General features: G+C 34.8%; 1 protein-coding gene across 2 annotated transcripts in view; it reads right to left on the bottom strand.

Annotated features, from left to right (window-relative positions):
- Positions 1-642: 642 nt before the first annotated feature.
- Positions 643-14,616, bottom strand: part of TTC21B (tetratricopeptide repeat domain 21B) — a 37,778-nt gene continuing 23,804 nt past the window's right edge. Inside the window, exons 19-27 of one of the 2 annotated variants that reach the window (XM_066190016.1) lie at positions 14,397-14,507; positions 13,189-13,270; positions 12,284-12,434; positions 11,745-11,906; positions 11,113-11,308; positions 9,219-9,443; positions 6,533-6,653; positions 4,256-4,323; positions 643-3,308 (exon numbers count right to left, since the gene is read on the bottom strand). In XM_066190016.1, the coding sequence (XP_066046113.1) occupies positions 3,231-3,308; positions 4,256-4,323; positions 6,533-6,653; positions 9,219-9,443; positions 11,113-11,308; positions 11,745-11,906; positions 12,284-12,434; positions 13,189-13,270; positions 14,397-14,507 (1,194 nt within the window). In that variant the 3' untranslated portion in view covers positions 643-3,230. Of the gene's footprint in view, positions 3,309-4,255; positions 4,324-6,532; positions 6,654-9,218; positions 9,444-11,112; positions 11,309-11,744; positions 11,907-12,283; positions 12,435-13,188; positions 13,271-14,396; positions 14,508-14,616 lie in introns of those variants that run through there. The other variant, XM_066190017.1, reaches the window with a different exon arrangement.

Here is a 14,616-nt window from a genome sequence, read left to right as displayed (position 1 = left end):
ATGAAATATTTCCTTATTTTCCTATTTTTCCCCTGTTCAGCACTGTATATGAAAGAGCCAGAAGCCACTGCCACTGAGATTTCCTTGAAATGTCACCTTTCAAAAAAAATCTTCAGCAAATTGTATAACATTATAAGCTGTTTAAAGTATGTTTATAAAACTACTCACGCATTTAATGAATAACAATATTAAAGTTTAGGTTACTAAACCAGAGCTTCCTGATTTAAGGAAATCAACAGCCTTTCTAAAAATTGCTGTAGCCATATTTCAGAAATTATTTGCAATAGTCAAACTTAGTCCAGAAACAGGGGAGAAAACCCCTTCAAATTCCTTCTACTCTATCTTTGTTAAGAATCTTACTAGTTCAGTTATTTTTAGCTATTTATAGTAATTATTTTTGCCTAATGATACTCCCTAGACCATCTTTCTAGCACTGGTACAAATCTAAAAAAAAGGCTGCAAATTAAAACAGAAAACAGTCATTTCCTCTAGAAGATATTCTAGGCATTCTGTACCTGCAGATGAAAGGAGGACAAGAGAGAAGAGACACCTATGGCTTATGTTGCTATAGCTACAAGATGCTTAGATTTTCAGTTCCAGTGAATGAATCAATAGAAACCACAGCTTCACTCTTCTCTTTTATTCATCAAAGGCAAAACTGGAAGATGGGTTGCTAAGCAACATCACACTGAAGAGTGCAGGGCTTTGAAATCAGCATTACTGACTCTCCTCCATCCCAGAAGTCTGTTCCATTCAAACCCACTTATCAAGGAGCTAAAAACCCCCACCAAACTACCAGAACATGCATTTTTAAAGTAAGAAACAGTAAAAGCAGAGAGGTATGACATCAGACCATTTCTTCAGCAGAGAAAGTAAGAAAAAAAAATAGGGCAGCACAGGAAAACTTACAATTGCTTATATTTAATTTGCTTATAAAAACCAAAAGTGATACAGAAAGGACATTTATTTCTTCTGAGAATATTATATTAAAGCAAGATTCTCTTTTCTGAAAGACTACTTACAGCCTTTTTTTTAAAACTGCAATCCAAAGATGTGTTTCATTTGTACTCCTATTTTAAAGACCTCTGCTATAAAAAGACACCAGTGCCTAGATGGTTAATGGGAATTCAGAAATCTTACCTGCATGGTGTATACATAAAACTCTTCACCAAAAGTTAGCCACAGAAAGCCTGAAGTCTCCGTTTGATTTCTGTAACTGATTTCTGCATCTTATTGTCATGACTTAATCTGTCACACCCAGCTGATGAAAGGCTGATGTCCACCTTACAAGAAAAGCGAATCAGATGCAGATGTCTTGATGTTTTTGAAAACATCCTGCACCTATTTTTATTCTGAGGTTCAGCTAAATGTTATTCCTATGCTATCCAGGAAGTAACAACACATTGATCCTGCATGAATAAGGCTGTGTACAAAGTAATGTTGTTTTACTAGAAGCTGCCTCAATAAGTCATTATTCTTTTAACAGTGACAAAAACCCCACCAATGAGCATAGTTTAAGAATTTACAACCTACTGACCCCCACAGCCCACCTGTCAGACTTCCCCCCATCTTCAGCTTATTCCAGATCTTCCCATGTTCCTCATTCCACTCCATGTTTTTCCTTAGTATACTAGATCTTGCTCCTCTGAGTTCTGTCATGCTGTAAAACTTAGGCAGAAAACAGGGGGTTCGTACTGTGCCTGGTACAGTCATGTACACACTGACTGCTAGCACTCAAACAGAAGGGACAAAGCCACACCCTAGGTTTCAAGGATCCCTAGGGAAGAAGTTTCCTAGAGTTTCTTCTTACTTACTTGAGTTTCTTCTCCATTCCAATATTCACACAAATCTTGCAGAAGTGTTATAGTCCTGAGACAGATCTATTCATTTTAGTTTAGCTGACCAACAGCTCCAATGTTACTGGAATGCAGGACCTAGCAACCACCTGGCAGGCAGCATAATTGTCTAAGTGATGCACCTCAACATATTCAGGAAACAAGGCTAAAAATTCCCCAAGATACAGCACCAAGTTATTGATAAGCAAGATTAGATACAACAGTAAACAGGCTTTCTTTGGTAGCCTTAACATTGAGTTGTCCTAAAAGGAAACCCAAAAATCAAACTGAAAGTGACTCTACACAATGTCAACAGGAAAAGCTCAAAACAGAAATTGCTTATAAAATATATAAATGTAATCACTGCCATTAAGAATTTGCTTTTCATGCCAAAACATTATTTTCTAGTAAGACACATACAACACCAAGTGCTGTTTGAAAACCAAATACAGAAGAGCAAGCGTTTTTTCAAAAATTCTGCATCAGTGAAAAGAAATCTGATCTTTCTCCTTCCTTCCACTCATTCATGACACGCTACTGCTCCCCTATAGATTCAAAGGTATATTCTGTATGAGACAAGATTATAATCCCCTGTAATAAAAGTTATTTCCCTAAAAAGATGTTTTATAGAGATCAAACAAAATGAGTGCTGATTTCTGCATATATGACTATACTGTCTACATACACAGTGTTGAAAGACTATCCACTACAAATTAAGAAAGTTCTCTTCTTGGAAATCTGACAGGTGGATAACAGCATGAGCAGAAAGTAAATTCTGCATAAGACCTGCAGGATCTATGAAAGTCTTTACTGAGTATTTACATAAGATCTAAATTTTAACTGTTACATTTTCATTTAAAAATATAAATTTAATTGAAAACAATGCACATAGCTGTTTGTTTCCAAGGTTTTTTAAAAAATAAAGCATGCCTTTAATACATGTAGAAATAAAACCCCCTCATAATTTAGAAATATACCTATATTAATAAAGATTACACTGTAATTATGAAGTATTGGTTTACATGAACTAAAATCCAGCATCTTAAAAATGCACCTCCACTAGCTAAGACAGGTTGTTGTCTTAGTGTTATTTGAAATTAACACAACAAAATACTGAGTTTTATGTTTAAAACATTTTTATAATGCTGATAACACTTTATTATGATGATACTTTACATAACACACGTGGGAACGGTATTCTATCCTGAATGAGAAAAAATACAATTTCTTTCAGTGTTGCAGATTTTTCATAAAAGTAATCCAGATCTTTAATATAGTTAAATTCATCATATCCACAGTATTTTTTTGCCGACGGGGTCTCTGTCACTGCAGTATTTCATTCATAGTTTCCGACACCTGGTTAGCAGAAGTTCATGAGTCATACAAAAAACAAGTTCAGTTTCTTAGAGATGCACGGGCCTTGTCCAGTATTTCCTTCCTGATCTTTGGATAGTTTGGATGTGCTTTAAGGACCTGTCAAAAGACAATACAGCCTAAAAGTTCTGAGTTGGTAATCCCCCTCAACACTGAGCTTACACATTTTAAAACTAAAATAACAACATGACAAGTTGAAGAATGTACAAATATTTAATTGTGGATAGAGACCACCACACATGCAAGTCAAAACCAGCTCTATCAAAGACACTTTGCTTCACTTCCACTGTCTTTTCACCTCGATGTAAAAGACACGGGGGTCAAAGGATAAAGTCTCTGGGTGGCTTGAAATGCATGAATCAGAAGGGACCTCTGGAGACTTTTCTGAGGTTTTAAGCATACTTTCTTCACAATGATGAACTGCCTCTATGTTTTCACTCCCTTGCCTCTTTTCTAGCATAGTCTACCTACTTCATCTTCTTCCCTTCAACTCCCTCTTCTCTCTTATCCTTCATTTTGTCCTTCCTAACTATCTTTATTTCTCCCAAAAAGAGCAAATTTAACTTATTTTATTATTAATATGAATAATTATTAATTAATAATGTTATTATTTTAATAGTAGCTCTTTCTCTTACTCTGCATTCGCTCTGCTTATGTTTGGACCGTATAAAGATAATACCTCAAGTTACTTTCTAACAGTGTCTTCTGCTACTAATATTTGATTTGATAAATTTTTTCAGCTATACTTCTGTATGGATTCACCAAGTTGCAACCACATGGCCAAAAGAAGATGGTGCCATTTGAATATCCCTTCACATATGATAGTGAAGGGATATTCACTTTTATTTATCTGGTTCCATGGAGCTCAAGACAGAGCAGATTATGAAGAGGATATTTCATTCAATAGAACATGGCACTTTTCAGGGCACTTTTCTGACATTAAGCTATGTATTTCAGAAATCTAAACTCAACCAAGAAAGAAGGGTCATTATGTAAAAGAATTTTGCTACAGGAGACAGAGTATTAAACACATATACAAATTCTACCTTATGGCAAACATCGATTGCATCAACGTATCTCTTCCCTTTCAGGTAATTGAAAGCCAGCTTGTAACCTGTAAATAAAGGGGTGAGGGGAGAGGGGGAAGAGGAAAAGCAACAATTTCAGTGTCTGTATTGAGTAACAAAAATAACACATTTGAATTTATTTTGGGTCACCATGTGTTTCCAAAGTTAGTATGATTTTTTCTACTGTTGTCTCATATAAGCCTGGTAATGATCAAAATTGCTACTGAAAGTCACTTCAAGTAGTAAATAAAAGCCTTTACACACTGATAGCTATGTCTGAATCAAAAGGAGACATTATTCTGGAGAGCATGTGCTACTAGAGGGAATACATAATGGTTGCCTTCTTTCAATTACTATGGTATCCCCACAGTGTTTCTAACTGTGGCCTGCAATACACTGTCCCTCTGTAAAGGTAATTCCATTATTAAAGGACAAAAGTAAAACAAAAAAAGGGATAACAAACTAGGGAATCATTATTCAGTACCACTAATACAGAAAGCGAAGTGGAATAGCTAATTCACATAGCAACATGCCAGGCTGATACTTTCAACCTAAGAGGTAAAGCTCAAGTGTGTCAGCCTAGACAGAGACTAGGCCTGAGAAAAAAACCCATTATAAGCATGCAATTTCCAAAATTTGAAATTTTAAATCTTTCATTTTTAAAATTACCCTCACTGGCAAATACAGGATCTGATACCAGTTTGCGTGGCTTCACTTGCCAGACGGAAATTTGTGCTGCTTTAACCATTTTTATTCTAATGCATGACAATCCTCACAATGCTGTAATGCAAAACTAGAAACCAGTGCACAAAGTACCTTTAATATAACACTTTCTTTTGTATGCAAGACTATTTCACAGTTTAATTTCAGTAAGGAACTCTCCTATCTAGACATCAAAAGGTTTTGTAATTTTTTGAATTACCACTCTAGAGGAATTCAAAATAAAAAATTAAAAATCTTGATCTATGTTCTGTACAAACTCAAAAAATCACAGCTCTTTACTATTAAAACTTCTTTCTAATACATTTTATTTGATTAACAACTGCAATATTTTGGCAACAACCACCATGGCTCCGTCTACAGGAAAAATTACTGCACCCAAACTCATTTTTTTTTTCTGGTTTTGATATATTCCTTCCTCTGGTTTGATCCTCCTAATTTTTTGACTCACAGTACATGACTCCCAACACATTCAGTTTTGATAATCCATCCAGGTATGTGCATTTTCAGAACTATGTTATAAAAGCAGGAGCTAACCCACAAACATTTAATCCCATTAATAAAATACTACTTTAATCTACAGATCATTTTAGATAAAACCATGAACCAAACCACTACAACATCCAGCAGTTACAGTTAAAGACACAAAATGTTTGGCAGTTCAGGCGCGTAACAGTTAAAATATTTTTTTAAAAAACACTGGTTTTTCAGCTGATGCCAAAGACTGTCTCATCCCAATGCTAAAAAAATCCACAAGGCACAAAGAAAGAGCACAGATGAAAGACTAAAAGTTGTATGTAGTTCCAAGGGGGAATAGACACATCCCAAAACCTGGAACAGAATTTGTGTCAACCACCAGTCTTGGGACCTACGAACAGATTCTAGATGTTGAGTAAGAAAATGGCATTTTTTCCTATGTATCCCTTTCACAAAGGGTTTCCTACATTTCAAATGTCTTAATACGTGACAACTTAGTGCAAATTTCAATTTGTTATCCAAATTGGAACTTGACTGGTGCCTCAAGTTTTCAGTTGGCCATCTTTCTTAAAATAGATATATTTAAAGACATTTAAAATAATTTGTTTTTTAAATCCTCACTCACGTACATAAAACCTGATCCATATATATAATTTGAATTTTGAATCAAAAATGAAATAAATCAATGACCTGCCACCATCATCTATATATATAATTATAAAAGACTTTCTACGACAAACAGTAGATTACTATAAATACATAATTAAAGCACATACAGAGAAAGTTGTTCACAAACAGCCAACCAAAACTTTCAGATCAAACCTTGTACTAAAAGAATAAGCAGAAACTTCTGAAGTATCATAAAGCTGCTACCTCTTGCCATCGGGGCTTTCCAAGTGACTGTTCAATACACCTTTAAATATTGGTGGTTTTTATGTGAGGAAAGCCAGTGACACTTTATTTCTATGGAAAATTAAAAGCAGTCTTTCCAGTAATAGGTAGTTGTTTCATTCCTACCATAGTGCCCAAAATCATATGTTATAGGTAATATATACGTGCCTACTGTTGGATTCGTCTGGTTTCCATATTTCCAAGCCATCTCGTAATTTATTGCTGCATCTTTATATGCTTGCTCCTTTTCCATTATGTATCCCATGTATTCATAAGCCTTGCAGCATGACTGCAAAATATAAATATTCATTCAAAATTTCATTTAGGGAAGCTTGCATATAATAATACTGACAACTTAATTGCTAAAATACTCCAAAGCCATACAACTGGAAAGCACAAGTGATACTTGTCCTAACTTTGATGACACGATAGTCTTGATTTAAAGTATCTGTATTACAAAAGAGTTATATGGAATTATGCACTACTCCAGGTCAAGTACAGAGTTCATCACAGAGGCCACTGCAATGATTCCTACAAAAAGACACCTTTCTCAGTTAATAATAACCCCACACACCTGCATTTCAAATCTACTGTTGTACCTTCCACAAATATTGTTTGGGTTTTTTTCTTAAGAAAGCATGTTCACAGCTTTGTTTTTGGAAATAGCTTAACATTATAACTTTCCAATTAAAGCTTAAAGATAGTCACAAGTAACCTAAAGAGAAAAATCAACCATTAAGTATTTCATTTCTTATGAATCTAAAGCAGCAAGTCACAAGCATCTGAAAAGCAGGTTCCAAAAAACTGTTAAGTACTAGCTGAAAATACCAGCCTTGTTTACATACATATAAATTCATCTAACTCCATAATAAAACTCCATATGAAATATATAGTAATCCATGCAGAAATCTTACATTTAGTACATAAAGCAGGAAAATAATTAATAAAAAACCCAAGTACTGTATACCCTTACTATGAGCAGTTTATATAATCATCCTGACAATAGGTCAAACATTTTCAAGACAAAAATATTTGCACCTTTTTTACAAAGACAGTGCAAAGCAATATTGATATTTAAATTACCTTCCATCTTTAAATTTACAATTTCCAATTAGGCTTTCAAAATCTACTGATAAAAACCTTTCACATCACAGCATAGTAGGATCAGCTTGGAATGCCTGAAAGTTGAGGATAAAAATATACTTCCTCTCTCATTTATGATAAACAAAACAAAAAGTTCAAAATCGACAAGTAATCAGTAAGAAGCCTCAATTTCATAGAAACAGTCTGCTCACTGGGATCTTACTAACCAATCCTAAGTATTTTAAAATCCAAAACAATTCTTATTAAATTACACTAGGCTTTTATGAAATTTTCACTCAACATATTTACTTAAATTGTATATATATGTCATTTGATTCTGTTAAAAATAATCCTAAAAACTAATGAATCACAGTAACATGTTTTCTCAATCCAATCAAGTCTTCCAAACTGGTGACTGTCCTGACAAAGTACTGTCCTGTGAATTGACAAGATATGTTAAGATGTAAACTACTCAACATCTCTTTGTATAGCACAATTGCAGCTTACCAGCTTTGAATGCAATTTGGAGAGAAGTCACACTCTTTCCTGTGCTGCTTTGCAAAGAGCCAGATATCCACACTTCTAAACTGCTGTGCTCCTTGCCATAAGCAGAGCCCGTTTATCTAAGTCCCTCATGGGTCTCAAACTTTTTAGAAGAAAACAAATTACTTGGTAGGATATGCTTTTACACTTGGCAATTTCTGCAACAAAGCACCATTCGTGGTATACACCTGCTCAACAGATCATCTATTTCAAAATAAGTCTTGTTTTGGGATATGACCCGTGTTTATCCTCCAGCTGTATGGATTTTGAAACTGAGCACATCCTATTTTAAAGAGGCCTCTCGGCAGAAGTACAAAATATCACTATACAAAGAACTGTTGTAGCTGTCTCTCAATTTTATATTTAGAAATAAAAAGTGTTCAAAAAACATCTCTCTCAGAAGCTGCTAAAATGTTACTGAATAATGAACCTGACCTTCTATACTAATGAATTAATAATGAAAAGTATAAGCATCATGTCATTTTCTAAACCAAATCTGTGCTCTATAAACAGTACCCTGAAACTGCAGCAGAGTGTGTATGGAACACCAGCCTAGTGGACTGTCTCACGTGAAGGAAAGTCAAGACAGAAAAACATGATCAGCTTTTTGCTGATCAAAATGAAAAATAAGCACAAGCTAAGATCTGTGTTTGTTCCCACAGTCAAAGCAGGGTATTGTGCAGTTTGCCTGCTCGGGAACCCTGAGGTAAACAACATATTAGACCTTGTCCCCTGACAATCTACCAGACAGTATTGCCACAAAAAAGATTAATATCAGCATTAAAAAAAAATCCTGCACCGCAGCAGGCTTGTGAACATACACGTTTAAAAATAAGGTATGAAGATACCATCACAGTAACTGGGGCAAGTCTCCAAAATTTATACAGCCACATCTTTTCTTCATCAGTTTTGTGAGACTCAGTAAAATGCATCTCTGACATTTCATAAACACTCCAAGCTTTTAGAGTCTCCTCAGCTGAAACTTGCCTAAGTTGCTACGGAACATGAACAAAAATGACTACGCAGAATTCACAGGTTTGTTTATTACCCTCCAGTGTGAAGCTGACAGTTTCCTGTCTTGTTTTGGTCTGCTTCTCCTTAATAAGTGAAATACCAGGCAAATGAACAAATAAATACATTTCAAAATTCTGTTTCAAAGGAAAAGTAAACATTTTGATGAATTAAAATAGAAAGGTACTGAGGTTACTTTCAATGTGCATTGACTTACCCTGTTATGACGAAGGCATCGTTTTAGAAGTTCACCTGCCATGTCGTATTTTGCAGATTGAATATATATATCTGCAAGCAGAAGCCAACTCTTTTCAAACTCCTCTGCATCAATGGGATTCCAGCTCATTTTTGAAATCCGTTTTAAATGATTTCTGGCTCGTGGAGTCTGTTTCAAGATCATGTAGGCTGTGGCCATTCCCAAAAGTGCTGGTATGTGATCCTTCTACAGTAAAAAGTACAGGGACTGCTTGGTGCTTTTTTTATTTTGATTTCAATTTTTTTTAAGTAAGACTTTCACCAGGTATCTAAAAACTAAACTAAAAGCTAAATCTAAGGAAATAAACAGAGCATCTAATCTTACAGACATGTTTTGCAGCTAGTGCTACAATTATTTCTGTAATTATGATAATCACCAGGCACAAGAAATGCTAAAAAAATCAACAGGTACTTTACCTCACAAGAAAAAAAATCAGATACCACTAAGAGCTAAACTTCTTATATAAAAATAAATACTTCAGATAAAATCGAGAGTCACTTGGAAGTTACAACAAAAGTGGTATTTTTCACTTGTAGAAGAGCCTGTCAAATGTCAGTGAAAGGGATTCTGATTCTTCTTATTAGGTGTACAGCTCCTAAAAATTCAAAGTCTAAACTGTATGTATACAAGCTGTATAAAAACAAACAGAATTCTAAAAAGCCACCGTTCTATGCAAGAGCCTCAAAAGCAAGCAGTAAGAATTCCTGGCACAAGTGCAATTTTTGACATCCTGCCTTCATTAGTAACGGATAAGAAGGGGCTCACATCTTGCAACTGCAACTGCCTCCTAAATGCGCACAGTAGTTCTATCAGCAGCTAACTGAAATGTTTCTTTCTCCTTCTCAGTGCTTCTGACTCACTGTTGGTATTCTGCCTCTACATCTCTTTCTAAGGTTGTGCTGTAAATACATTTATCACAGCATGATTTAAAAAAAAAAAAAAAAAAAAAAAAAAATCCCACCAAAAGCTCCTCTTCCACAAAATAAGCTCATCGCCCTTCTCCCTCAATAGCCACACCTATCATGGATCCTTAACCTTAGAAGTCTGAAGAGATTAAAGCTGTGTTTTTTTCTGCAATCCTAGAGGGAAGCATAAATAAACTGCAGCCTTCTTCCTGGTGGAAACATGTAAAAAAGATTCCACATTCACAGGATCACAGATGAATTCTGAGCAGGCCTGGGAAGCCAATACTGGAGGCAGAGGGAGACCCTGTGTGTGACTCCCAGACCTGCCTTACACGTAAGATCAGCCTCAGTGTACTTGCCTCAGATAAGGTGCAGCCCAGCACCAGTTAAAGACTAGCAGTAACTTACATATTTTATAGCATTCTGATGGACTAAATTTTTATACACCTGCTGAAATAAAATCTGTTGAAAGCTGCTGGTAACCGGAACATCCATTATTAATCCTAAAACTAGTAACTACAAATAGTTATAAAATATTGAATTTTCTATCATAAGGATGAATTTTAAGGTGATGGATAATCTTGCCTAAATTCTGTCAAATTGCCATGAAGCACTGCATAGAGTTACATCATAAGACACACTGCTGGCAAGCTTGGGAATTAAAAAAACAAGCCCAGCAACCAAACAGCCTACTCACATTTCAGTAATTAGCAATATTAGCATTTAGCTCGGTTCTAAATTTGCAATTCAACCAAAAACTTCTAAAATATATTGTTATTTCAGAAATGTCTTTTTCAAACTTTTCATGAAATATCATTTGATAGGAAAATTATTCTCAGAGCAACTAGCACTAACATGTGCCACTGTTGTTGAAAGTAAACTGCAAGACTAGGTAAAAAAATGTAGTAAGTATGAAAGGGAAGAGTGAGGAAATGAGACAGGTTACTAACCTCAGCCACAACTATTTCTGTGAAAGTGTTCAGTGCTTGTTCAACATTTGATTTTTGTTTGGTTGCCATGAGACAGTAATTCTCCATGATTCGCAGTTGAATGTGACCCTGAATGGTTTGAGGCTTCAGCTCCTTCAGCAGGTTTCCTGCTGTTCTTACAGCCAACTGCACAGACTCCTGCTTTTCTGTAGAATTACTATTATCAGAAAAAAAAATCTTCATAGCTTATTTTTTAATACACACCAAATTAATTACAAGTTAGAACTGTTTCTGTGCTAAAGACATGCCATTTTGTAGAAAAATGGCTCTGGTATATGGGCATTCTATATTGACTCTCTTCAACAACAGCAATTCCAACCCAACAAGCTGATTTTAACAGTGACCAGCAAGTGACCAGCATTCCAGAAAAATCTTCTACATTTTCTGCCTGAGACTCACTTACTACAGTATAGAATAGTCTCTCACAATAACACAGAATACTCAATGCACTAGATGATCTCAAAGTTCTAGCAATTTAACTTAAGGCACATTGTCAAGGGGCAGGCAATGTGCCTTAATTTAAATCGCTAGAACCTCTTCTAGCAGAAGGAGATGACAGAATAACCCAAACAATATTTATTTAATTCACCTACCCTATGTCAGCATCAAGATTTTCAAAGACTTCTCCACCCACAGTTTCATTATCTGGGTTCAAACAAATTTCAATCATGTTGTATACTGCATTCTGTCCCCAGTCACTGTCCTTTCGAGCTTTATTGAAATGCCGCAGCGCATCGTTTGGTTCACCTGTGTACCTACATGGATAATTAAAACATTTAAAGTCAGGCAAGTAAAACTGTCTGCCCCAAATTCTACCCAAATCCCAAGAAACCCAAGTATTTAAAAACAGATGACTCATTTAGACACACTGATACTGCAAGGTTTGGAAAGCAAGGAACTTGTTTTTGCAAACTAAAAATAATATAACAATTCATAAAGGTGAAGATTAACAGTATTACATTATCGAACCTGGAAGAACATCCTGAGATATTCAGAGAAACTGAGAATTTCCTTAAATCCTGACACCTTAATTAAATCAACATAGCACCTTTAAATGATAATGGATAACAAGAAAATTAATTTAAATCTATACTACATAGTCAAATAAATCTAATCTTATAATTGCAAGTACCAAAGATACAGTCCTTTGCAGTAGTGAAATCCTGGTTCAAGCTTTGTTCGGGAAGAATGTTTTTCAGCCATTAAAAGAAATCTTGGGACTTCTTCTAATTTCCCGGCTCTTCTTAACAAATCAATCAATCGAGAGAGGGTTGCATAGTTATCTAAATATACAAATAATTAGGACACTGTAATTCTATATATTTGCTATATGGCTAAGTTAAGAATTAAAGACCCTGCCTTAATATTTTCACATATAAAAATGAGATATGGTTCAAGACATAAGGCATATTACATAGTAACGTCAGATACAAGAATGAAGATGTCAAGTGATACCTAGAGTATCTTTATACAGGTTTTTATAGAAGTATAATTGTACTTCACTTGCTAAAGCACTCAAGACCATTTGCTGCAGTCTTGTGATTTCTTTCAAAGTCCATTAAAAAGCTTTACAATCATTACAGTAAAATTTTAGTAGATTTTAGTAGCTTTCTCTCTGGTCCCAACTTGAAAATAGCTAAAAAAGCTTACTGCTGTCCAAGACAAGTTTCCCTTATTAGTTTTAAAATAAAACATTACCTTTGTGTTCATGCACTTGACGTTTTTAGTATAAAAGAACGTGATTTACAGTGAACAAGTAAATAACACCCTAATTGTATTTGGCCTAAGGTAAACTATGCACATAACATTGCACTAAAGTAAATTACTGCATCGACAATAAATAATTTTTATCATATTCGCCTAAAATACCTTTATGTTTTTATACATGGTGATGGTCTTTGGCTTTAGTATCCACTACATAATAAATAAAACTTTTCTTTTAAATCAAGCAAGGAATTTTTATTCATCTATTTATCCATGTCTTTTGTTAGAACGATGTATCAGAACAAATTAAGAGTATCATTGCTAAATATTCACCTGGCTTGCGTTCCAGGAGCTGCTGGAAATGAAAAACAGCTTGTTCGTAATCTTGCTTCCTGAACATGAGATCAGCCATCATCTACAGTATTGAACAATTTAGAGAAAACAAAGCAAGGTATTATAAATTGTGAAAATGTAAAACAAAAATTATAAATAATCAACTCTGGTTATGCAGAGCACTAAAACTATAGCTTTAAAGTGCTGCAGGAGCTGCACAAGAAGTAAAGTCACTTGGACTTATTACTCTCTGGAAAACAAACACAATATACAATACACACGGGTAATAATGAGCAAGTACATGAAGACCTTTCCACATTAGGTAAAAATTAAAAGGTTATTAAATAGTCTGCCCTATCTTTCAAATATGTTTTTTTTTAACCATTGCATAGTTTTACTCCTAATTTTATTTAAAATAACTGCAAATTATGCACATGGAAAAGCAAAGTTAGTTTAAAGTTAGGGAAAAAGAAAGATGATGGCTCACTTCAGCAGGGAAGGTAAAACGAGTTACTTAATTTCAGTTTCTCTCCACTGATAGTTAGCTAATATAGAGTAGATTTAATAACATATTTCAAGAGTGCTATTACTTGTTAATGTACCATACTAGAACAAATTTCAGACGTTAGACTGCTATGAGAAAATAAATCGGTCCCATCTTGAAATAATTTTGTCCCTAGTGTGTTACATCAAAAGCTGCTCAGTCTATTGAGCTGTCTTTTAGGCTAAGAAGTATACAAGTCCTGGACAAAAACCTGCACCTGTGATTACTTATTAAGTAGGAATATGATTAACGAAGGTTGAATGATGCTACAAAAATTACCTTAAATACATAGTTCTTGTCTCCTTTTAAAAAAATATTTGTTTCAGTACTACTGTGGTAGAAAAATAGCTTCTTCCTTGAGTATTAGCCAAATTATCAACAGAATACGCACTGAGCCATACTTTATCCAATCTTACTACTTTTTCCTTTACTTCTAAAGTCTCATTTTATATTGAGACAGAACAATGGCTATGATTCCTAGAAACTTCATATTGAAACATCAGCTGGCATAAACAGAAAAACATTTGTTGCCATGGATTTTTCACATTTTCTTTGAAATCACAAAGATGTAGGCTTCTTAAAAGTAGAGCTTTATGAATATATCATATTGCAGGCACACAAACTTCAAAAAGCATTGATGCAGGATTATTCTAATAGCACATACCATCGTTGCTGCTTCATTATCTTGGTCGATCTTCAGCAGTAAGGAACACTGATGTTGACAGGCATCAGCATCGTCTTGTGCAAGATATAAACGTGCAAGTTCCAGCATTGCCTGTGTATTAAAATATTTAACTGTATGTGATTCAAAGATAAAGAAAGTTGGTTCTGTTCTGAGTATCAACCTGATATTACAGGGCTCCAGGGGAAAATTGTACCTCCAC

This window comes from Chamaea fasciata, unplaced genomic scaffold, assembly GCF_029207755.1.
Source record: "Chamaea fasciata isolate MVZ Bird 193981 ecotype frontalis unplaced genomic scaffold, bChaFas1.0.hap1 SCAF_8, whole genome shotgun sequence".
NCBI classification, from domain to species: domain Eukaryota; kingdom Metazoa; phylum Chordata; class Aves; order Passeriformes; family Sylviidae; genus Chamaea; species Chamaea fasciata.
Note: the sequence above shows the minus strand (reverse complement) of the source record. Positions and strands in the feature narration are given on the sequence as shown.